Raw genomic sequence first — 24380 nt, forward strand, 5'->3', positions numbered from 1 at the left:
TATCACAAAGTTTTGTTTTTGTTTTAATTTGTTGGAGCCTTTTATTTCACGTTGCATGACGTCATTATTGTCTAACCGATAAGACACGTTATAGCACACGTTTCACAATGCAATACTATACATTGTGTATGTAATTCAAATAAACCACAGTTTTTGTTGCAAGCACGGAACTATACAAGGAGCTCCATGATTCAAGTAAGAAAACTGCTTTAAAAAGATTGCGGGGACCCGTGGGCATTGAGTCGAATAACATCGTAATGCATGATGTTAGCTTACAAAATTAACACCATCGATTGAAATGATAACAGCTGTGTATCAAGTGAACAACGGAGCGGACCATGCAAATTACATTTCCCATGATGCACTGGTGCAATCCCTGGGATTGCGGAGCCTTGCTTTAACACTAATTGTTATATCTTGAACATCCAAAGGAACAAAATGTGTGTTAAGTGATATCCACTATCGATTACTCTTAATCATTATGCGATGGTCATGAATGCTCACAAATTGGGTGTTCTCGATTGAAGAGCATAACACACTGTAAGATAGTCAAAAAATACTCATTATGCTATCTCAGTAAAATCCCTTTGAAGATTAAAGTTAGTTACACCGTTGATGCTCTAAAGATTGTCACATTAACAGTTACAAACATTAACAGATAGAAATATGATATTGTCAGAATACTGCTACACCCCTCTCTCTGACTTATTTGCTCATTTTTACCACACTCATGGGTAAAATTACTCCCAATTGCTGCAATGTAAAAGATGTGCTCTTATTTTTTGTTATTTGACAGGCAGTGTTACAGTGTATTAAAACCGCCTCCAGTGTAAGTAATTTCGTGCACGTGTTCTCAGTAACACCATAAAGAGACATTTTTTAAATCTCACATATAGCATGTCAATTCGTGTTTATTTCAGCTATGTATTCCTGAAAATATATAATAATGTAATTTGTTTACTCTTAGGTGACACTCGCTGACTTGTCATTTGCCGATATATGCTACTGTAGGATGAAGCTGCGACTTGATGTTTGGAAAGATTACCCCAAATTAGATTCATTGAAGAAACGCGTTGAGAGTCGACCAAGAACTTCCGAGTGGATGAAGAAGAGACCAAAATCTATCAAATAATAATAAATTTAATAAACGAACATTCGTGGTTGAACAACACGTGTTTTAGTTCTTTTTATTATTTTCAGTTTGTTAGTTGAATTTTCGAGCTCACGAAGATCAGAAGATTGTTATGTTTGAAATCATTGCCTTGCTTTATAATATTTTAAGTTAACTGTGCATATCAATTTACATGCTCCATTTCACATCAGTATCATAAATGAATCGGACTAAGCAGCCAGCAGTACTTACAGGTCATAATATGTAAATATTAATGGATAGTTTAGCTAAATTGTTAGATCCATTAAATAGTAAACAGTCTTCTTTTTACTTCTCTTGTCTGAATTTGTTGATCTAATAGTATTAATCAACACATATATAATGACGCTGTTGACAATAAGGTAACGTGATCAGGCCGCAGTTACAAATACTAGTTTCCCCTCTAGCAGAAGCATTTAATTTAGGATGATACAATTGTTGACAATTATAACTACAGATGCTACGGGAGTAGCACGGTTACCCTCGGAAAAATCTCTTCAGTTGTTGCAAAGTTTCTACGTAAGTAGGTCAAGGCAACTAACATTAGAATAACAATGAAGCAATACAAAGGTCGGCGTTGGACAGAAGCGCCGCCTATAATTGTAGGCAATGAAATACGTGCGGTCGCGATTACTACACGATTACATACTAGTTCGAACATTTTCGTTCACTAGCGCTTTATCGAGAAAATCACTGAAATGTCACAATATAAGCTAGTATACTTTCAGTTTAGAGCACGGGCAGAATTGGCGCGGCTGGTTATGGCTGAGGCCGGAGTCGAGTACGAAGACGTCATAATAGACGAATTTGAAGAATGGCCGGCATTGAAAAGCTCACCAGGCGTCAAAAGTAAGTGAACTCAGTGTTTATGTCTTGCATATTTGAGTAGGCATTACGCAGAGCGCCATTGTGATTTGAGTTTATTGTACAAAACATCTGTACAGATAAATGACGAATGTTCATTCTGCACGTTTTTATATTAATTGTAATTTAAAACACATGTTGATATTATCAGACTATTACCCGAGAATGTCTGAATATAGTCAAATAGGGTTAGCAGACACATACCGTTCCGCTTTGGATTACCATACACAATGCACACTTAAGTTAATTCTATTGTGGGCAACGTGAAACGAGCGAAAGATTGACCTGGATTTTGTGTGATACGTGACCTATATCACCCACCTTTCTTGAAGATATTACTGGTACAGTTCAATTACAATCGAATTTTCTAAAATCAGAGACAAATATTCCTAGAAGGGAACAACAACAAAATAGATGCAGGCACTGGTGGGCGGAATACAATCGATGGTCACACCTTGACAAATCTAATGACGGGATTGGATAAAAATATTCTTAATCAGATTATGAACACGGAGATGTGGCAGAATGTAGAATCAGCGTCATATATTTGAATGAAGTACTTGGCAAAGTGTGGAAATGGTAACATTTATGTAATTCCAGCGAAACAAAAGACAATGAACACTTGATTATAAATACCTGACATATAAGAATAAATACGTTGACGAATGAGTTATTATCAAAACATCGATGGCAGTGGTGGATCCAGAGGAGGGGCCAGGGTGGCCATGGTCCCCAAACCCCCCTCATCTGGCTTACGCATAGCTTCTCTGCGATTTTTGCTCCGTAATGTTAAGCGAAGCTTGGCCCCCCAATACATTTTGCTGGATCCCCCACTGATCGATGGCAATAGTTTAAATTAGGTTACAAAATAATTATTGTCATATAATTAGTTCTACTAAGCTAACATCTTGGCCTCAGTTGTGTGAATATTTCATGCGTGAAATTTGTTGCGTTATTCTATTATTTGCTGTAATATAAATGTATTTTGATAATGCCCGGTTAGCTAGCGAGGCTTTCCCAGCTGCGAAATTAGAATAGACAGCATGTATTTCCATTGCTAATTAATATTCTTTTATTCGTGCTTGTGTAAGACGAACGTGAACACAGTCAGTTGTCATCCATCGTCCGCCTGCACGGTGTTGCTCCGTTTGAACATTCCTCCCTCCACAACACCGTGCGGTAATTTTATTCATTCACGTGAATGTCACGTGGTTGCGCGATAGAAAGTTTATCGGCCAATGGAAAGCTTTGTTACGATGACTACCAAAAAGCGCTTGGGGCTTTGCATTTCTTATGTCTTCATCTTCGGCTTCATTTCTGTCAATATATGTTGCAGTGACACCATGAGCTTTGAAGTATAACACCTACTCTTCTATAATACTCAACAGTGGCTCAACACTATTACCACGACCACGCTCGATGCAAGGCTGGTAAAGCATAATAACATAATGATTTACCATTTCCAGTGCGACTAAAAACGAACACATCAGACTCGGAACTCGGTACCCTGAACAGCTTTTGTCCGAATATTGTATTCCTCGACATCAACTGCAAGCCAACACAGCTTTAACTGAGCGAGCATTTTCATCGCCTGGCAACCATCATGGTGAAAACAAAGGCCAACAACTCTCAGAAAACAGTACTTTGGAATGGTTGTTGACACCCCCTGAACCGTGTAACAAGATTACCCTGCATATGCTGCATATGCAACATATTTAAATTTGGTTGTTTAGGATTTCTTGAAAATTAAGTTTGTGCTGTTTTTTCGATTTTAGCTATTTTCAACGGCTTTTCGACCGGCGTTCCACAGAGTCCATGGACATACATGGTAGAGTGGTGCGCGTCTTTAAAGCGTCTTGTGACTTAGCTCCGTCCCGACAATGTTGATAGCTTGGCCAAGCGCGTTGATGAAAGAAGCAATATGATTGGCTGTTGGTAAACTGATTCAAAACTGTGAGGGCATTGTCACATACACATATTCCTAAGTAATACTTCAAGGTAATAGTGGAATTCTTCGCCGGAACATTCACCTTGAAAATTCAAGATGGTTGTCACCCAGCTCCCGGCCAGTGCACTGCAGTTCAGCTCCGCTCCGTTGACGTGGCAACCAGCGCACGTCTCAAGATAATGCCTGTCCAATTCGGCATGTGAGCTGGTAGATGTAAGACAGCGTGCTGTGGTTCTGCGCTGAAAAAAAACAACATTACTAAAGATTGGTCTTTTCTTTTCACGGTTGGTATGGAAGTTGGGTAACATAGTGTAGTTTTCCTTCCTTGAGACCTCGCCGTTAGGAGCTGTAGAACCGATTTCGTCGCCGACATTGCTTTGAATGACTGTACTGTCGCTGAAACTACGCAGTACGAGTTCTGCACCTAGATAGGCTAGGCAATGTTCATTATTGTTATTATTGTGATGTATATTGCAGACCAGTTTGTGATTTATATTATTCCTTTATATTATATTATGGTTTATGTTATTGTATTATTAAATAAGTATTATTTGACATATTCTGGTTGTGTGGCTTTTTTCGACCTTTAGTGTTGCGTCCTGGAGCGCGGGATATTGGCGGCAAGGTTCGTATTCCCATTCGTAACAATTTTACTTAGTGAAACCATTCTTACCTTGCACCTAATCAATAAATATCGATTGCGCATTACTCGAACATGATCCCAAATTCGATACCCTTTCAGGGCCCTTTGATTAAGTTTAATTTTTTTGACAGTTGTCATGATTTTTCGTATATCAATAAATAAATCAACAGGGCAAATCTACCAAACGTAGGAAGCTTTTTATACCACCTTCGGTGGACAGGTAATTCAGTTAGAATATATCATTATAAGGGCTTGAATTCTAAAATCATTGTACTCGACAAATGTATCGCTTTTTAGTAGATTGTGTGAACTTACATGATGTGTTTAAAATATTAACTATGTAGTCAAGGAAGCTGATGTTCTGCAAGACTGGTCTGAAAAAATATGTAAATACTATATCTTAATACACATAACAAAGTCAAATCAAATAAAAACAGGTTATATAACATCCATGCTAAAATATAACAGTCAATGTGTAAGGAAATCATGTCATTTTATTGACAATGCTTTCATAGTCTATGATGCAAGTGGTTGCTGCTAATAGTTCGATACTTTAACTTCACCACATGCACCAATCTATACAAGTACACACAAATGGTTACATGTAGTATGAGTAACAATGAAAAGATACCACATCCAAAATATTCTAGCAATGAAAACTTGCGAACACATCGTGATTTTAATGAGTGAAAGGTATCTATGGATTCAAATTTTTAAAACAGCCATCAAGTTGCAAAAGATGAGCGTGACACTACACGAGTCGCGAATTGGTGAAAAATAGTGGGAAATCACATGCCTGCATTTCACTCCTACATTTTTGTGGTGAACAAAAGCAAGAGTGCCAATTATATACCTAAACTGACATAAAACAGATTCTGTGCGAACAAAACCTCCAGCACACATGTGCTAATATGATTTCCTAGCATCATTATATCTAAACAAGGTACATATCTGCATATACCGATCCACTCGTAAGGGTGCTGAGGAGTCAAGGTCTGACACGTCGGATTGAATGTTGCTGCTATATATTCACAATGTTAGGGCATTGTTATGAAGACCGAAATCGAACTAACGCCCGACGTATAAATGAACAGATACTGGACTATGAGGCATATCTAATACAAATGCATATGATATTTAATACAGCAATACGAAATTGGTACACGGAATTATTACATCAAAACGCAAGTTGTGCAATACAGAATGGGTGTATGTCAGCATCCTTTATTTTATGTTTTTTGTCTTATCACCTCAAACCCTGCAAATAGAAGTGTGCATGGAATCATGGGAAGAAACGGTGTGCATTGCCGGCGATAACTGCCATAAAGGTGATTGACAGGTCATACTTGTTTTCAACTCTGGAAAGACAGCTGGAATCTACCAGGTATGCTGTTATTTGAATAACAAAAGATGGTTATGATCTACTGAGTTGCCTACGTGACACAGTTGCTAGCAAGTCCACATTCTGATTGGTTCATGTGGAAACCCAGGTGGTGTCACTGAATCATGTCTATAAATTAGACAGACTGAGGACAGTTGTGGTCCATCATTTCAACTTAGTATCCTTTGTGTTGCTGCTATATTGTAAGACAAGTGATACAGGCTTCACCATCATTCTGTGACACTTGTATGAACTGCTCTGCGATCTCCTTCTAACGTGTCCTCCAGAATAACAACGTTCCTCTGCAAGCAAGACTCCTGTGTTTCTTCGTTGTTGTGTTGCGGAAGCCATTGACTGTTGTCCATTTCTACATCCTGGAAGTGTGAGTTATCACCAATGCACAATGCACAATGTAATTATTTTGAGAGGTATTAAAATCAGGAGCTTTAACTCGATAATTTATTTCCAGTACTATTGTCTTGTCTAGCCCATACTAGCAGTGAAATGACTAACTGTCCAGTGTGAGTTTTGTGGGTGCCCTCTCATTAGCGATAAACAGGCCTTACACTGTGACAGTGTATATCACTGACAACAAAATGTACTACAGCAAAATGGATATATTGAATATAATAAATTAACTGGAAGGCTACAAGCAAAATGCTGGTGTGTGATAAGATTTATAATATATACAATTCAATCGTTAATGTCACTAAATACTCATCCGAAAAGTCAATAGTCCCAGCTTACCAAAAGTCCAGGTACAATTACGAATAGATGCCAGGAAACAATACGACATGATACGATTTTGTCTAAAGGCCACACCTGATGGTTCGACGTCCGAGTGCGCGGATATACATGACAAAAACAAACTCCTTATAACGGCACAATTGCGATACACAGCGGTTAATTCTAAGCACACAATAATCCCAGTAATTACAGTAATTAATCAAAATATGGCAATCTCACAAGCAGTAGCTGCAGCACTCATATCAGTACACCTTCAAGCAGTGTGTTGCGTTCTGTAACAGTCCCACGCAACCGTAATATACTCGCTTAATTATTCAAACCCGGTTGCCACTAAATTACTGTAGACAGACGTGGTGAAATCTAACGAGCCACCATTAATGCAAACTTGGCATACACAATATCCACGTAGCGAAAGTTCAGTTAGAAGATTAGCAACGTAACTTAATACACGTGTTCACGTGGACGACATTCCATTTCTCACTTGTTGCACACGGCAATTTCAACAAAGGCCATTACATTAACCCAGCTATAAAACTCTCACCAGAACCTATGCAATACCCCTGCAACGAGTCAGTCTCTTCGACCCATCGAATACTGGGTTAACTGGCTTGCCTTTTCACTAACTTGCCCGTCGTCAGCCTCGTCGACCAGTCAAACGATCACTTCTCGTTTACCCTTCTAACCTGCCACACTTCTCAATTTGCATAACAATTTGTTCACGAAATTCATTTCTCAAATTGTCAATATTTGCATAAGAATTCATTGCATACTACCTCGATTGCAAACATGGAAAAGCAATTATATAGATTCAGTTTTACCCTGACACACAATATTATTGTGAATACCAGTAGCATGGCTATTAATACCTAGATATTACTAGATCACTTGCTCTTACAATATTAGCGAGATAAGGTGCATTAGCACATGTACAAAATACATTCACAATCTTGCTCTTCCTTGGTTTCATAGTAAACCAACAAAAGACGTTCGTGCATATGAAATTTAACATGCAGTCGGATATAGTGATACCCTCGCTAGCACGGTGTACACACATCACTATCAAGTGATCCTCTGGCTACCCCTTTTCTTGCATTAGTGATTATGAGTACAGTAGAAAGAAGCCCCCACCACATGGACCCCGTAAAATAACCCATTTTGTGTTTGACGTACTTAGTAAATGTATGGCGGAGATCACATATCAATCCATCACCTTCATCTATAATTCTGTTATTGGATGCCTCAAAAGTGGGGTGGGGAGCCTACTTCATGAGCTTAAATATTGGTGAATGGAAACAATGGCGAGCAAGCCATGATATAGACATACTGTTGTTAGCCCTCAATGCGCTAGTTCTCATTTTTAGGGAACATGCCCAAATGACACAATGATTGTTTAAATAAGTAGATAACAGTATCACAAAATCAAATTTTAATATGAAGCATTTTATATTCAGATTCAGTCTCCTGAATGTATGGATTGTCTCTTTTACAACATTATACTGCATAGTAGGGAACAGTGGAGAGCATTAAGTACTCTCTAGTTTTGTGAGACGATTCTTACAATAAATAAATATGAACAGAATATTAATATCCTATTTCACTGAATAAAACAAAAATGTGATGTTTTGGCAAACAAAAGTGCCCTGCGCAATTGATGGAGAATTGTAACAGCAATACAAGACGAAATTCGGTGTGCTGAAGTTAATAAGGCTTAGATTAAGATGGCTTTGACATGCCGTAACTTCCAGATATTGATTTATTTGCCCAAATTACTCAAGAGGCTTTTTTGACATCTTTTTTTTCTAAGTATAACAAATGAAAACAATTGTTAAATATAAAAAAAAAACATATAAAAGCCCTTTGACGACACTATAAACTGTAAGTTGTACTTATGTTTCAACTTACACACTTTTCAGGGTTTCCGTTTGCACGTACACCAATCTTGGAAGTGGATGGAGTGACCATTGCAGAGAGTCGAGCTATAGCCAGATTCCTAGCAAGACGACATGGTAAGATTCTAACGCTTATATTATAGAACAATCGGGTGATGTTTTTTATCCTAGGCTTCTCTATCGTTCGTGTGCGAATTGTAATTTAACATTTCAGATTAAGACTAGATTGGATATATTTGTTTTACTCACACAGATTTGTATGCGGAAGACCTGTTTGACCAAGCAAAGATAGACATGATAACAGACACAATGAAAGATATTTTTGAAAAACTTGGAGACATATGGTTTGCCAAGGAGAATAAACAAGAATTGATGGACAAATACTATAACGACGTATTCCCTTTGTTATTGCAAGGACTTGAACGTGTATTGAAAGAAAACAATGATGGGGATGGATACTTTGTCGGAGATACGGTAAGAATAACAAATAGTTTTCAATCAAACAAATATTTCATGTGACGTCGAATTATATTAGAGTGTAGTACATTTAACTATGTAACTTTGACGCACGTAACGCTGCTCTATGTAGTATGGTGTACTTAATAATATTTGTTTGATGAAATAAATATGAAAAAGTGAGCTTAGTGGGCTGTGACATGAGTTCTCCCAGAATTAATCAAAACTGGTCTGTCAATCGAATAACGTGAAAGATCTGTTGATTTAATGATATAATCGGACAATAGAAGTTTTGCAAAAAATGAATTCAACAAGTGTAATTTTTAAAAACGTCAACTTCTGATACTTTAAACTACAATGCTAATCAAAGAATCTGGTGATTTTTTCTTCTCTTTTGAGATCTGAATGTTGTGGATCATTGTCAGGCTTGAATGTTACCTTAAACTTTAGTGGTGACTATTGTAAGGCAAGTCTATGTTTACAACAGTCTTTCCTTCACTTCAAACTCATCCACAGAGCTAACCATAATCTAATGTATTAATGTATTCATCTGAACTATCGTACCTGTTGCTATAATCTGGTCTCGAAATAGTACTTGATTCCTAGGTCAAGTCAACAATGCTCTTTCATACAACCAATGTAGACTTCTATATAATTGTTGTCATAATATTAATTTACCCTATCACTCTAACCTGGGAATATAGAACAGCATATTTACGTCATTAGTCTGTAAACAGACTTTACGAATTGTTTCTTTTGGTAGCTTCTGATCTCTGTGTTATCTCGCGTAGCTTCTGATCTCTGTGATATCTCACGTTAATTGCATGTGCAACATTTGGTGCAATAAATGTACTTCACCTGGTTTTCATCACTGCGTTTTGTGAGATGAGCATAGCATCATTAAGAGTTTGATCAACGTTTTCAGTTCTCACTTTGAACAAATGGTGTGTCATTGGTAAGAAACAGAGGTCGTATAATGGCAATGGCATTCCAACGCAAATTCCTTTGTTGTTTGCGATCTGACATACTGCATATAATTTGTATTGGTAATATTGAAATAAGTATGATGCCAAACTGGTCTTCCTGATAACAAAGTCTTGGTGCTATATTTATCATCTGAACATGTATGTATCTTGGAAACTGGCTCGATACTGTAACGCCTCCAGTAAATTGTAGTAAGATTCTATTTTAGGATGTGATACGTTGGGATTGCATTGAATCAACTTGACACGGTTTTTCAGTTTTGGGATATCCAAGATACATCTCATTGCCCGACATTCTCTGTAATATTACTCATGAGGTCTTATTATTAACATGAAAAAATAAACTATTTATGCTGACATTATGTCCATATTTGACAGAGTCGTGAATAATTATGTGCTGAACACTTAAAGTTTAGTAAAAATTGATTCAAATTCACAAGGTGACCTGTTCAGTCCATGACCAAAAATTTGATTCATTGTGTCTTCTAGAACATATTGATGAACAACTGATGCAAAATATCGTTTTTGTCAAGAAGGTTTTTAAGAAATTAATATTTTGTTTGTGTGTGTTTTTAAGGGAATTATCAGGTTTTTACAAAAAAATGCCCAAGAACGCATTGAACATTACATTCTGCACTTGCAAAGTAACGAGCTGTATGCCAGATATAATGTTGGTATATTGCTGCAAGACGTACTGTACCACGCCATATGACTATCATAGTCCAATACTCTTCAACTTCAAACAAGCAGTATGACGTATATCTTTGTATTTATTTGTGAATGATATTAATATAGTTTTGATAAATAATGATATACCGTTTTATTATGCTTAGGTGACACTGGCTGACCTGTCATTTGCTGATACAAGCTACTTTATGGTGGAGTGGAGACCGGATGTATTAAATGAATATCCCAAATTAAAGGCGTTGAAAAAACGCGTGGAGAGTCGCCCGCGAATTGCTGAGTGGATGAAAAAAAGACCAGAGTCCACCATATGAATGGTGTTTCTCCAATGTTAACATCAATTCACGAATTTAAAATACAGAAAAGTATTCTTGTGTGTCATGATATCATTAACATCAAAGTAGACAAAATGGTCAATAAAAGTAACCTATTAACCTCTGTGAATCTGTCATGTCATAACACTTTTGTATGGAAGGAGGTTTATGATGCAATTCACTTCTTTATTTTGTCCGTTTTGTATCACATTTCTTTTTCTGATAGTGAATGTTTATTATCTAGTTCATAGTGAATTATAGCCAAGTAGGCAGCAATATGTCGTTATACTCCTCACCACTGTGAGATCAATGATCAGGTTGATTGATGAGTCGCAAACAATTTATAATACAAGGAACATTCAAATGGTTTCATGCTTTAAAATCCATTCTCGGCAAATCAGGATGTTCCATTACAGAACTTTATATACATTACATCTACTGTTTCCACTCTGGCTCAAGTATGTATTGTTGTCACAACTAAAATCACATTTCTGTGTTCTCATAAGTTTTCCGGAGACTTTTACATACATTACATTACATCATTGATGTGAACCACGACCTAGTTTTGTTGTAAAGTAAAGAATCCATTAGGGCTGAGTTCAAACTCAGATGCCATACAATGATTGGTATGATACACATGAACTACCTGCACCTCGATAACCTCATGTCATTAATTCATATTCGAATTATAATGCAACTCATTAACATCCACCAGCTACCAGCATATTCTATTGAAAACAAGAGCATGGTTCCCTTCTCCTTTACACAATTCCTTGACTGAACTTCAAGAATGACTTCATATGTACCCTTTACGTGTTCCTTTAAGATAGATTTGGTTGCCTTCTGTCTCTCTCTTTCTGTTTCTATTTCTCTGTCCCCCCTCCTCTTCATCTTCCCTTCACCTTCTTCCCTATCACTTTCCCTCCTCTTCTCCTCTTTTCCTCCCATTCTACCCTTTTCCACCTCGCTCATTCTACTCTCTCACATCCCTCTTCTCCCCGACTTCCCTTCTCATTTCGTCCTCCCTGACCACTCCCATCTCTCTGTCCTCTCCCTTTTCTCCCTTTCCCATATCTTCTTGCAGACAACCACATGTTATTATAAAATGAGCATTTAAATAGTCTAATGTTGAATGTTGACAATACTGATATCACAATTGATGAAATATACTTTGTATTTATTTAGTAAAATTACACACACAAAATGTAATAATGACACAGTCACCAAACAATTAATTATAAAACTGATAACACCAATAATGACAAATTAACAATACAAACATTGTTCATACGACATGATACAATTGATATTACCACTAATAATTATAACATTGATCACATTGATAGAAATAAACAAAATGAGGATATTTTGATACCAATATAGATGATAGTAAAATTATTATTACAAATACTGAAAACAACAACATTCAGCTAATAACACACTTTCAACTGAAAACGAATGAAATCACAAGCGGATATGCAAAAGTGAACATTTCTAGGTACAAAGAAATGAGGATATTTGCAATATAAACATAAAAAAATTGACAAAAATAGTGCACCACCGGAAAATCAGTATACCTAAATCAAATTAAACTCAACAGTAATGAATTGTCAACTCCTTTTTTTTATAAATCATCATGGGGATTATTTCCGTCGTCTCGTTTAATATCAGTGGTTGTTATGACTTTCTTAAGCGCTATGATCTGTTTAATTACTTGAAACTTAATTACAAAGATGTCTTCCAATTTCTTCAGAAAATGCACTCATTTACATTGATGAACTCAGGTGATATGGCGTTTACCAATTTATTTTTCTCATTGTTCTAGTACTTTTGTTGCTGTTGCTATAAATCGTAATGAATGAATGTGACTGATGTTTATACAATTTTCCATATGTGTATGCACCATTGGAACCGATCGCCATTCGCTCTATCAAAGTTTTAAAAGATTCTAGATGATTTAAATTGTTCATATAGATCGCAATAACGAACGAGAACCTCATCCATGTTCAGAGGAGACAGCGACATTGGACACTTTATATTAATGAAACATTAACTTCAAAAATTGTACAAATGACCTCTTTTTTTAATTCTGCAATCATTCTTTTCGTCTAGTCTTAAAAACAGTTTAGTATCCTATTACCTTTGTGGTGCTTTAATACTAAACGTATTTACGACTGTGACCTAAATAATAAATTCATGGTTATGTGTCGAAAACAAACAAGTAATTATACAAATATACAATATAAAAACTATGGTGGAATATTGGTAAATACAAAATTAAAGAGTCAACAAAAAATACACTTCTAACACCTCATCTCAATTTAAAAACACGAAGGAAAGATTTGAAACCATTCGAAACGAATACTAAGTAAATAAAGAAGGGAACCAAGGGTGCATAAATTTGCTCTCGTCACCGCCTTCTTAGTAATTGAAGTTTTGTGTTTGATCTTAAAAAATAGGTAGTGTAACATAAATGTATATCCCAACTCCGTACTCATGACAACATTCTTACAAATGACACAACTGAAATGTGTCTCCTGATCGAGATTCTAAGTGATCTACCATAGTTTGAGCCTGACACTGTTTAAATATGTGTACTCCAAAAGGTGAGGGAGAGTGTACTTTGCATGTGCAACCGGAGATCTCCAGCATGTTGCTCATTATTTTGTCTGGTGTTTGTGTTTTCTGTCATGAAAAGAATGCATATATTTGTACAATGCACTCGTCTACCACCTTTGCCTGAGTTTCTTGGGAAAAATAAGTAGCAAACCGATCGAAGAAGTTTTTCTGCATTTGTGGTTTATTCTTGGTTTCCCACCACTCGAGGGCCAGTAAAAGATCTTGGCCTTGTTAAGCTATATTCTGATAGCTTCGAAACTAGCCATTCGGATCACACGACACAACGGCCTGATGATGTGACTAAGAATGCACTCGAGAATATATGGTGAATACTACCTCTACAATAGTATAGAAAAGTCCAACAACATCTGAAGTCTAGATAAACTTTTTTATTGTAATTTGTATACTTATTTTCGCTACAATGGTTCCCTTGTATAAAACAAAACATGTGATAACAGTAACATATTATGTTACCAATTATGTACAATTTGTATTATTTGTGGTTTTTTTCTGAATAAATACCGCATACAATTTATTGTTCATACTGTTTGTCATGGCTCAAACTGCGAGAGATGGAATAATACACATATTACATACACAACACCGTTATATATATTTACAACATTGAAATACTATATTATAAGATATTAATTCATAAAATGTATTAATGATTCCATTTAGTAATTAGTTACAAAAGTTGGGATGCAAGCTGCAATTCATTACGTATAAATCGGAGCCTAATGTATGTACTTTATGAGCCACAATAGTTGGATTTTCAGTCTCCAGTTCCGTTGTTTCATTATCAGAGTTCAAACAGTGGTTTCTCTCATCATCTACACTTGCAGCCACTTTGTTTCGTGTAAAGCATGCGCCAAGAAAGGTCAAGATAACGGACAAAAACAGCAGACCGTCTACAGCACGTAATATAAAAATATTACTCACACAGCGTTCTACAGGTTACTTGTTAGTGCCAAGTAATTGTTCGGCCTATTGAACAAAAGCGGTACTTTCACACTTAAACAGGCACGGCTACTTGTGTGATTAACTACACACACATTAATATTTCATTTTGCTGACTTCTGTTGACAAGAACGAGATGGGAGTTGTGACAGAATTATTATGATTCGTGTTGTGGAAAGTTGGAATGGAATGCTTGCATACAATTTTGTTTTAGCTTAATCTACGATTATTTTTGAATACTACATTTTTTTCGTCGTGGCCGCAAATACGGTGTAGCAGTTTAAAAACAACAGACGTTTCAGTAACGTGTAAAGTGACAACGTGAGTCACCAAATCAATTCTAACCTCACTAATAAACACATAAGTAGTTCTATTGTACTTTATCAGTGAGTCTGACCTGCCACCTGTTAACATATTTTAACCCGAAGACTTTGTTCACACGTACCTCATATCGGGATTAAACACGGATCTCGGAGGCCGAAACCAGCCCTCTAAGCAAAATATTCCTAATCTTTTTACAGTTGTTTTCCATCAAGAGGGTTAAAATTACCCCCCCCCTTTGAACCCGCGCTTCGTTGCACGTGTGGACATCACATTATGTTAATTCCATTCATACTATGCCACTTGCAAAATTCAGTTCAAACCACGTCACCTAACCAGGTCATGTTACTCGTTATCTTATTTACAGCTAGTGAATACCAAGATGTCGCAGTATAAGCTAGTCTATTTTCAGTTCAGAGGACGTGCCGAATTAGCTCGTTTGGTTTTTGCCGAGGCTGGAATTGAATACAAAGACATACTAATCGATCGGAAAGATGAATAACCGAAACTGAAGAGCTCACCAGGCATTAGTAGTAAGCCAAACCAGTTTTCATATATGTAGCCCACTTGAGGGCACGTCATTATTTTTTTACGATACGCTATTACCCATCGAACATTGGACCTAAAACCACCACGAGCTCAGAGCCAACGTCCGCACGTTCCAGTGAACAAATACTAAATAACTATGAGTAAAGTATCAGGGTTAAAACTGAACACGTATCGGACACACCGATTTGTTTGATAACACGCAGATATACTCCGCCTAAACTTTTCCTTGTTTTGCATTTTTTGGGACTTTCTAACTGTATATAAAAAACAACAATTACTCAATAAGCCATGTCATTGACCCAGGTGTCAATTTCAGTCGCAATCGGCGTCATAAAACTAATATTTTTCTAAAACTACTCTTAGATGGGGAACGGTCCAGGCATACGATGCCGTCACGAGGACCCGACGTACTAATAATTCAAAATTACGTACGTATTGGAGGGCGTTGTTGTGTGTTTTAAAATGATGTGTGCATTTTAAAAACGTCGAGACTGAATTTTAATGGTGGGTGTTTTAAAACGACTTGTGTGTTTAAAAATGATTGATGTATGTATGTATGTACATTAAATGTATGTGCATTAAAAATGATGTGCGTATTTTAAATGGCGTGTGTTTTAAAATGACATGTGTATTTTAAAATTTGTTGTGTTCAAAATGACATGTGTATTTTAAAATAATGTGTTTAAAAATGATGTGTGTGTTTCTAAATATGAGTGTGTGAGGTCGAATGAACATTTCGTGTCTGTGAACATTAAAAAAAAACGCGTGCATTAACCTTTTTACGCCTGTAGGAGATGTCATTTTTGAATGATTTATTTTCGTGTGTGTGCAAACAACGCGTGCATTAACCTTTTTACGCCTCTGGAGGGCGCTATCTTTGACTGATTTGTTCCGTGTGTGTGTTAAAAAAATCGCGTTCATTAACCTATTCACGCCTGTGGAGGCGTCTTCTCAAGTGGTAGCCATTTTTGTTTGTGGATTAATGTCAACAAGGCACGTACAAAGGAACGTGTCCAGCACGAACGTTTTATTCATTCGGCCCTATAAATTTACCAATATTGTCAGAGGCCTGTCGTTTTACTCGTGTGGTTGGTTGCTGAAGACAATACGCGGACGTCTAGGCCCATAGGGCCGAATACTGGTCTATCCGTAATAAATGGACAGGCGTAATTGTATTTACTAGTAGCAAAGAATTAACCGTGAGACACATCCCTGGTAATCACGTGATCGCGGCAGCGACTATGGCGATTGGCTGATCGCATGTGTACTCTGCAACTCCTTAGATTTTATGACAGAGTTTGTAAGAGATTGTGGGAGAGGAAAGAGAAAAGGGGGTGGCAAGGTGCGACACAGCTGAAAGTTCGAAAGAATAAAACTGTAAAAAAACTAATGTGTATTCATTGCGGTACGACACTAGCACCTCCGCGTCTTTTGCACGCACGCCTTGGTTCCCCGCACCTTGACCGCCCCTTTCACAACACAATAACGAGGTACAATCTAGGCATTTTAAAGAAGAAATCTTGTCGGTTTGTGCACGTAATAATTTGCGATAACAACTTTGGCTTTACAAAAATGCGGTGTTTGTTACTAAACTAGGGGTTCTTACCATTTGCCCTGGTTGCGCCTAATCGTTTAAAACTTTACGGGGTTGGTACAACTATGGTTAACTGTTACCCCTCAGCTCATAATTGTTTGTATTTATTAGAGTGTATTAGCTATATAATAATAATTTAGATTAGAATGTTGAAATCCATGTTCGAACAACATTCAATTACACAACATTACAAGGTAAATGCATGTCAAAAAAAATAATCTTATAATAAATACCTTGCATTCAAAATTAATTCAATGATCTCAATTGTAAATTGATTTTCGTATTGAAATGTTTCAGGGTTTCCATTCTCACGGGCACCAATCTTGGAAGTGGATGGAGTGACCATTGGAGAAAGTCAAGCCATAGCCAGATTTCTAGCAAGACGACATGGTAGTTGATGTTGTAAGAATCCAATGTGACTATAATTGTTGCGGGGAACATAGTTTTATTTTAAAACCCCTGTTACTCATCGCTCACGTACATAAGTCGTGCTGCTAATTATTAACCAATTTTGTTTATTTCCCTAAAAGTACCACCACAAAGATTGATGTGAACATTGAATAGATCATTAATTTATTTCGACGGACGGTAATCAAATAACGTAAATTAAAGACTGATTTCAGTTACAAAATAATGAATTGTCTGTTATGACATACAGAATCGGAGGAGAATGTGTTGTTGATATACCTTTATTGATCAACATCTAATGTTAACTTCAGCATTTGTCCAATCCCACGCGATGTTTTGACAAACTGAGACACTATAACCTCGCACATAATTTCAAACATAACGCGGGATTTTGAGAAGTTCGGAAATTGTATATTATCTATTACGATAAGCCATCCAGTATGAATACAGTCAAACAAATAGTGTTTCTGTTGATTGCAAGCCATCATTGTCGCCTATGAAATCAATCTTTCATACCACTCGGTGAACAGTCATTATATGTAAATGGTATATCGTATAAAATTACAGCAAGATTCTAATAGCTTTATGTTGCCGATTTTTAATGAGGACGCTGTTCATAATTATGACATTATTCGTGATCATTTTATAGAAAATTTGGAATAAATCATTTGAGTGCTCAAATAGTAGTCCAATCAAGCACGCTGATATTCCAATAATATAGCCTGCCGCACTGTGACGTCATTTATTTACGTTTTTGTCAAGCACTAAGTCGTGATTCGCTGTGACAACAGTGTCTGTTAGTTGTTTTATTAACTGCAACACATACAGTCATGTATATTTAATAACTATAACAGTTCTTGATAAGTTCTTGGTAAGTTACTGCGCAGGCGCAAGACAAGTGCGGCGGTCAATAAGTCCAACTCTCAAGCAACAAAGCGCTCGTAAATGTACCACTTGCTCAGACTCCGAGTTTTAAAATACGTACGTCTAGCGCGTACAAGACGTGGCCACGCACTTTTTGAAAACGTTCGAATCAGGCCCGTAGCCAGCACTTTTGAATAGGGGGTTCGAAAACAACAATGAATGATATATTTGATGTGAAGCGTGTGAATTTTATAATATTCAAAAAGTGTGTTTGAGCTCTGTTACATACATTTTTATATTCTCGGTTTTAAATTCAATTGGTTTATTTTGTGTTACGCTGGTAAATTATTCCACATAACATTTTTGAACTATTTTACCATTTTAGAGAAGGGGTCCTAGGCCATTCCCCACCCACAAACACACCCACACCCTTGATTCATTACGGCAAAATGTTGTACACAAAAAAACAAGACTGTACGTATCTTAGCATTATTGTCCAAGCATTTTAAGGTAGAATGCTACTCACGAGCTTTTTCGCTCTTCACAGATGTTAGCGCACATATAAAGTGACACAATGTCATGTCGAAATCTGTCTACAATTATTCATTTTTGTATTAGTCAATTATGTAATTTTATTTCCGTACAGGGCTTCACCACAACGTACAAAATGTAATGGGTAGAAAAGTGCATATCACGTTTTAAAAACAACACAACATCCATGTAACATATGGTACTAAGTTAAGCTGGATTCATATTTATCTCGTCGCTTGAAAACTTTTAAAAGATACAGAGCTAGTTGATATATCGTGTGACAGTTTGTGTAGCGACGAAGTAAGCCCAGACTGTCAGTATTTGCATAATTGCATAAAATTATTGCCAAAAGATCAGCCCTTAGATCATTATAAAATGAACATATAAAAACAAAATGAATTTCATTTTCTATCATGCTATATCCAAACGTATCACTGCAAAAACTAAAAATTTATTGATCTAACTGTATCTTTTTGTGTCTGCCTAATTCAACATTATGTTTATGACCAAATGAATATAAATATAAATATAAATTTTAGTCTATAATTGCTTGCCAATAAATCTTCCAGGTTATAATACTACATTGATTTCTTCGAAAGTACACAGCCTGGATGATTGTGAAATTGAGGCATGCCATTCTTGCTGACAACATTTTTTTTTATTCTTTGAGTAAATATTCCTAAGAAATTTGCAGTATCTGCCAACTTGTTTTTCAAACCAGGCAATGCCGAAACCATATTTGAACAGACGATTTTTATGTGGGTTTCCCAAGTAAGTTTGCCGGTTTTGTCTAATCGTTTAATCATGATATACCATGTTTTGGGGTTCCAGCTATTTATTATTTAATTTTAACCAATATAAGATACAACGCTTTAAATAACCACATCATAATGGCAGCCTTCCACATTCTTCCAACATCGCTACATTGTTTGTACAACTATTAATGCTAAGTAGATATCTGCAAAATGTTGTCTGTACCCTCTCGATTTCCGAATTTTCGTACCCCCACATCGCTACCATAAGAAATAGCTGGCACAATGATTGCATCAAACAAATTAAATGCACTAACCAATAGCATACTACCAAGTTTCTTGCAGTACGTAAATTTGTTGGTTTACTGTAAATCTGTTTTTAGAGGGCGGTAAAATAATATGCATAAAGTAGCAGTTTAGCAGCGGTCTCAGTAAACTTCAATGACTACATCTCCTTTTTATGAACCCACTAAACATATGGAAAATTTTCTAAGACATCAAAAAAAACGTGTAAAATAAATATGTTTGAAAAATATGATTTATCGCATAGTTTCAGTGCAGAAGCAACACTGTGGGATAAATTGTTGGCTGCAAGAAGCTCTTCAACCTATACAACTCGTGATGATAAATCTTCGTCATTTTTTTAATGATGTTTTCAACCCTTAGCTGTACACTATGTCCAATAACACAAGCTACACGTACTAATACAATAAGTTGACTGCATTTGGCTGATACACTTAGAACAAAACAGTATATATGCCATCATTAACTTGAAGAATACAAAACCAATGAACCAATATGAAAGTACAGTGTCGTGTTGCCGTCTCAATCCCGTTCGATCCCCACACTTTACTAACTGAGCGAACACTAGCACAAGACAAACGGAACCTATTCAGGACCACAACATCCTTCAGAGAGTGACTACCATTACATTATTGTTTCAATGTTGCTTTAATATTTAACATCATCAGCTGCTTGGACGCGATCTTCATTACACCATCGCGGAATCACCGAATAAAAGCTTCCGTATTTATAACAACCTGTTTTGATTGGCAGCTGCTGAACTGAGACGGCGTAACTTCACGATTGACATTTAAAGCTCGTTGTCACCTAAATGCTCATTACTATGCAATTTCGACCGAGTCTGATAGTTACCTCACTGAGTCAAGTGATTTAATCGATGATAATTATTAGGGGCCCAAGCCCAAAGGGCGAGGCCCCTATTATTATCGTTCAGTTTTTTCTTTCTTTCTTTCTTTCTTTCTTCCGTAACTTTTTTCGTCAAGTCGTTTGAGAAAACCGCTGAACGGAATGGTCTGATAATGCTCTATACTGATAGTCCCTAATGTGAACTGGTGCAACATGCTTTCAGAATTTCGATTGGTCAATTAGTTTGGCAGCCATATTGGATTGAAATAAAATCGGAAGTGGCTGTTTGACCACTTTCTGAGGGTCTAGGCGTCTAGATTTTTTTATGGTATATAGTACAACTCATGTGTAATAAATATCAGCAATAAAAACTTTAGCGGTCATGTGACTTTTCCCGCCATTTTGTTTTTCGTAAAAACGGCAAAAAACACTTAAAAATCTTCTTCTTCAGAACCACCAAGTAGAATGCTCTCATATGTAGTATTTAGCTTCTATATATGAATCCCATTTAGGTTTGATAAAATTTTTACGATTGGTCACGTGGTTTGGCCACCATTTTGGATTTCTTCTAAACAGGAAGTAGTTTTTTACTATGGCAACACTTGAGGGATTATTTTCAATTTTGCTTCATGGCATCTGTATATCTATCTCTTTCAGAAACCTAAAAAAGATTTCAGATCAGTCACGTGGTTTGGCCGCCATCTTGGATTTTAAGCAAAATTGCCCAAAAGTTTGGGCATTTGTTTCTCAGAGGTGATTCAACCAATCTACCAGATGTTTTTATATTTACCATGCCTGGCCTTAGCTCCATATGAGAAAAATAATATTATTTTGATCAGTCACATGGTTTGGCCGCCATCTTGGATTTTATGAAAACAGATCTTGTGCAATTACATGTGTTGTATTGGTCCGATTTGGCTAAAATTGTATATGTGCATTCTACTCTTGAGATGCATTTTTTCAACCGAATGGCACGTGGCTGGGTTTTGTCGATGGGCGCCTAAGGGGTGGGGGCTTCTAACCTCATTAATATGCATTACTGATATATCTCAAGCACTGTTGGAGTTAGGAAGATGAAACCTGTGTTATTATGACAACATTAAACAATTGATTTCATTAAAATAACAGATTACCATATATGGTCATGTGAACTCATTAATATGCATAACCATTATATCTCAAACACTGTTGTAGTTAGGAAGATGATTCCTGTGTTATCATGACAACAGTGAACAAGAGATTTGATTAAAATAACAGATGACCATATATGGTCATGTCAACTCATTAATATGCATAACCATTATATCTTAAGCACTGTTGCAGTTAGGAAGATGAATCCTGTGTTATTATGACAACAGTGAACAAGAGATTTGATTAAAAATAACAGATGACCATATATGGTCATGTGAACTCATTAATATGCAAAGCAGTCATATCTAAAACACTGTCGCAGAGCAGGACGTGTAACAAGTGTCATTACGAAGACATTGAATGAAAGATGTAACTGACATTAGAAATGGCTATATATGATTATGTAATCTCATTATTAAGAACATGGCTCATTATATATCCTGAAAACCATATTTCGATAACCAAACCAGGTAAATACATGGTACCAACTTCATTTTGACCTCATGTTACTGATAATTCAAGCTACCTGATTGTCTAACATGTGACCACATTAATTATGAAACAGAATCTTGTCAGCTTGGGCCCCGGTGACGCCGCTTGCGGCTTTAATTTCTTCTTTCTTCTTTCTTTCTTTCTTCCGTAACTTTTTTCGTCAAGCCGTTTGAGAAAACCGCTGAACGGAATGGTCTGATAATGCTCTATACTGATAGTCCCTAATGTGAACTGGTGCAACATGCTTTCAGAATTTCGATTGGTCAATTAGTTTGGCAGCCATAGTGGATTGAAATAAAACCGGAAGTGGCTGTTTGACCACTTTCTGAGGGTCTAGGCGTCTAGATTTTTTTATGGTATATAGTACAACTCATGTGTAATAAATATCAGCAATAAAAACTTTAGCGGTCATGTGACTTTTCCCGCCATTTTGTTTTTCCTAAAAACGGCAAAAAACACTTAAAAATCTTCTTCTTCAGAACCACCAAGTAGAATGCTCTCATATGTAGTATTTAGCTTCTATATATGAATCCCATTTATGTTTGAACATTTTTTTACGATTGGTCACGTGGTTTGGCCACCATTTTGGATTTCTTCTAAACAGGAAGTAGTTTTTTACTCTGGCAACACTTGAGGGATTATTTTCAATTTTGCTTCATGGCATCAGTGTATCAAACCCTTTTAAAAATCTAAAAAATAATTCAGATCAGTCACATGGTTTGGCCGCCATTTTGGATTTTAAGCAAAATTGACCAAAAGTTTGGGTATTTGTTTCTCAGAGGCGATTCAACCAATCTACTAGATGTTTTTATATTTACCATGCCTGCCCTTAGCTTCATATGAGAAAAATAATATTATTTTGGTCAGTCACATGGTTTGGCCGCCATCTTGGATTTTGTGAAAATAGACATTATGCAACTACATGTTTTGTATTAGTCTGATTTCTTTCAAATTTTGTATGTGCATTTGTGTTATCAGATGCATCATTTTGCCCCAACAGCACACTGCTAGGCCACGTGGCTGGGCACCCATGGGGTGGGGGCTTCTAACCTGATTAATATGCATAACTGTTATAACTCAAACACTGTCGCAGTTTGGGTGATGAATCCTGTGTTATTATGACAACGTTGAACAAGAGATTTGATTAAAATAACAGATGACCATATATGGTCATGTGAACTCATTAATATGCATAACCATTTTATCTTAAACACTGTTGCAGTTAGGAAGATGAATCCTGTGTTATTATGACAACAGTGAACAAAAGATTTGATTAAAATAACAGATGACCATATATGGTCATGTGAACTCATTAATATGGATAACCATTATATCTTAAACACTGTTGCAGTTAGGAAGATGAATCCTGTGTTATTATGACAACAGTGAACATGAGATTTGATTAAAATAACAGATGACCATATATGGTCATTTGAACTCATTAATATGCAAAGCAGTCATATCTAAAACACTGTCGCAGAGCAGGACATGTAACTAGTGTCATTATGAAGACATTGAATGAAAGATGTAACTGACATTAGAAATGGCTATATATGATTATGTAATCTCATTATTGTGCATAAGAACATGGCTCATTATATATCCTGAAAACCATATTTCGATAACCAAACCAGGTAAATACATGGTACCAACTTCATTTCGACCTCATGTTACTGATAATACAAGCTACCTGATTGTCTAACATGTGACCTCATTTATTATGAAACAGAATCTTGTCATGATAGATCAGCTTGGGCCCCGGTGACGCCGCTTGCGGCTTTAATTTTAATTAATACTGTTTGTTTTATTATGTTCTAATCTACGATCATAAATCTATTCACTTCCAAAATTTAGGAGGTTCGACCGAACCCCCCGAACCCCAACCCCCCCAAACTACGGGCCTGCGAATGTAGGACGCTTTCATCCCACTCTTCATAATACATGTAAATAG

General features: G+C 36.5%; 1 protein-coding gene and 1 long non-coding RNA gene across 2 annotated transcripts; both read left to right on the top strand.

The window, feature by feature from the left end:
• Nucleotides 1-1758: 1758 nt before the first annotated feature.
• Nucleotides 1759-11184, top strand: LOC102800994 (hematopoietic prostaglandin D synthase-like). Its single transcript, XM_006824973.3, has 4 exons — nucleotides 1759-1999; nucleotides 8647-8739; nucleotides 8876-9096; nucleotides 10895-11184. The coding sequence occupies exons 1-4, from the start codon at nucleotides 1849-1851 to the stop codon at nucleotides 11057-11059; spliced, it is 630 nt and encodes a 209-aa protein (XP_006825036.2). The 5' UTR covers nucleotides 1759-1848; the 3' UTR covers nucleotides 11060-11184.
• Nucleotides 11185-15342: 4158 nt separating this feature from the next.
• LOC146731536 (uncharacterized) lies at nucleotides 15343-17736 on the top strand. The gene is made up of 2 exons (XR_014927091.1): nucleotides 15343-15492; nucleotides 17400-17736. It is a non-coding gene; the product is annotated as an uncharacterized LOC146731536 (long non-coding RNA).
• Nucleotides 17737-24380: the final 6644 nt, after the last annotated feature.

Source organism: Saccoglossus kowalevskii, chromosome 18 (genome assembly GCF_978046115.1).
Source record: "Saccoglossus kowalevskii chromosome 18, keSacKowa6.1, whole genome shotgun sequence".
Lineage (NCBI taxonomy): Eukaryota > Metazoa > Hemichordata > Enteropneusta > Harrimaniidae > Saccoglossus > Saccoglossus kowalevskii.

Bases quoted from the DNA above. Each gene is read 5' to 3' on its own strand.
- LOC102800994 (XM_006824973.3), top strand. From the start codon at position 1,849: ATGTCACAATATAAGCTAGTATACTTTCAGTTTAGAGCACGGGCAGAA. The intron at 2,000-8,646 runs GTAAGTGAACTC...CACACTTTTCAG, and splicing joins AAGCTCACCAGGCGTCAAAA to GGTTTCCGTTTGCACGTACA. The intron at 8,740-8,875 runs GTAAGATTCTAA...TTACTCACACAG, and splicing joins ATTCCTAGCAAGACGACATG to ATTTGTATGCGGAAGACCTG.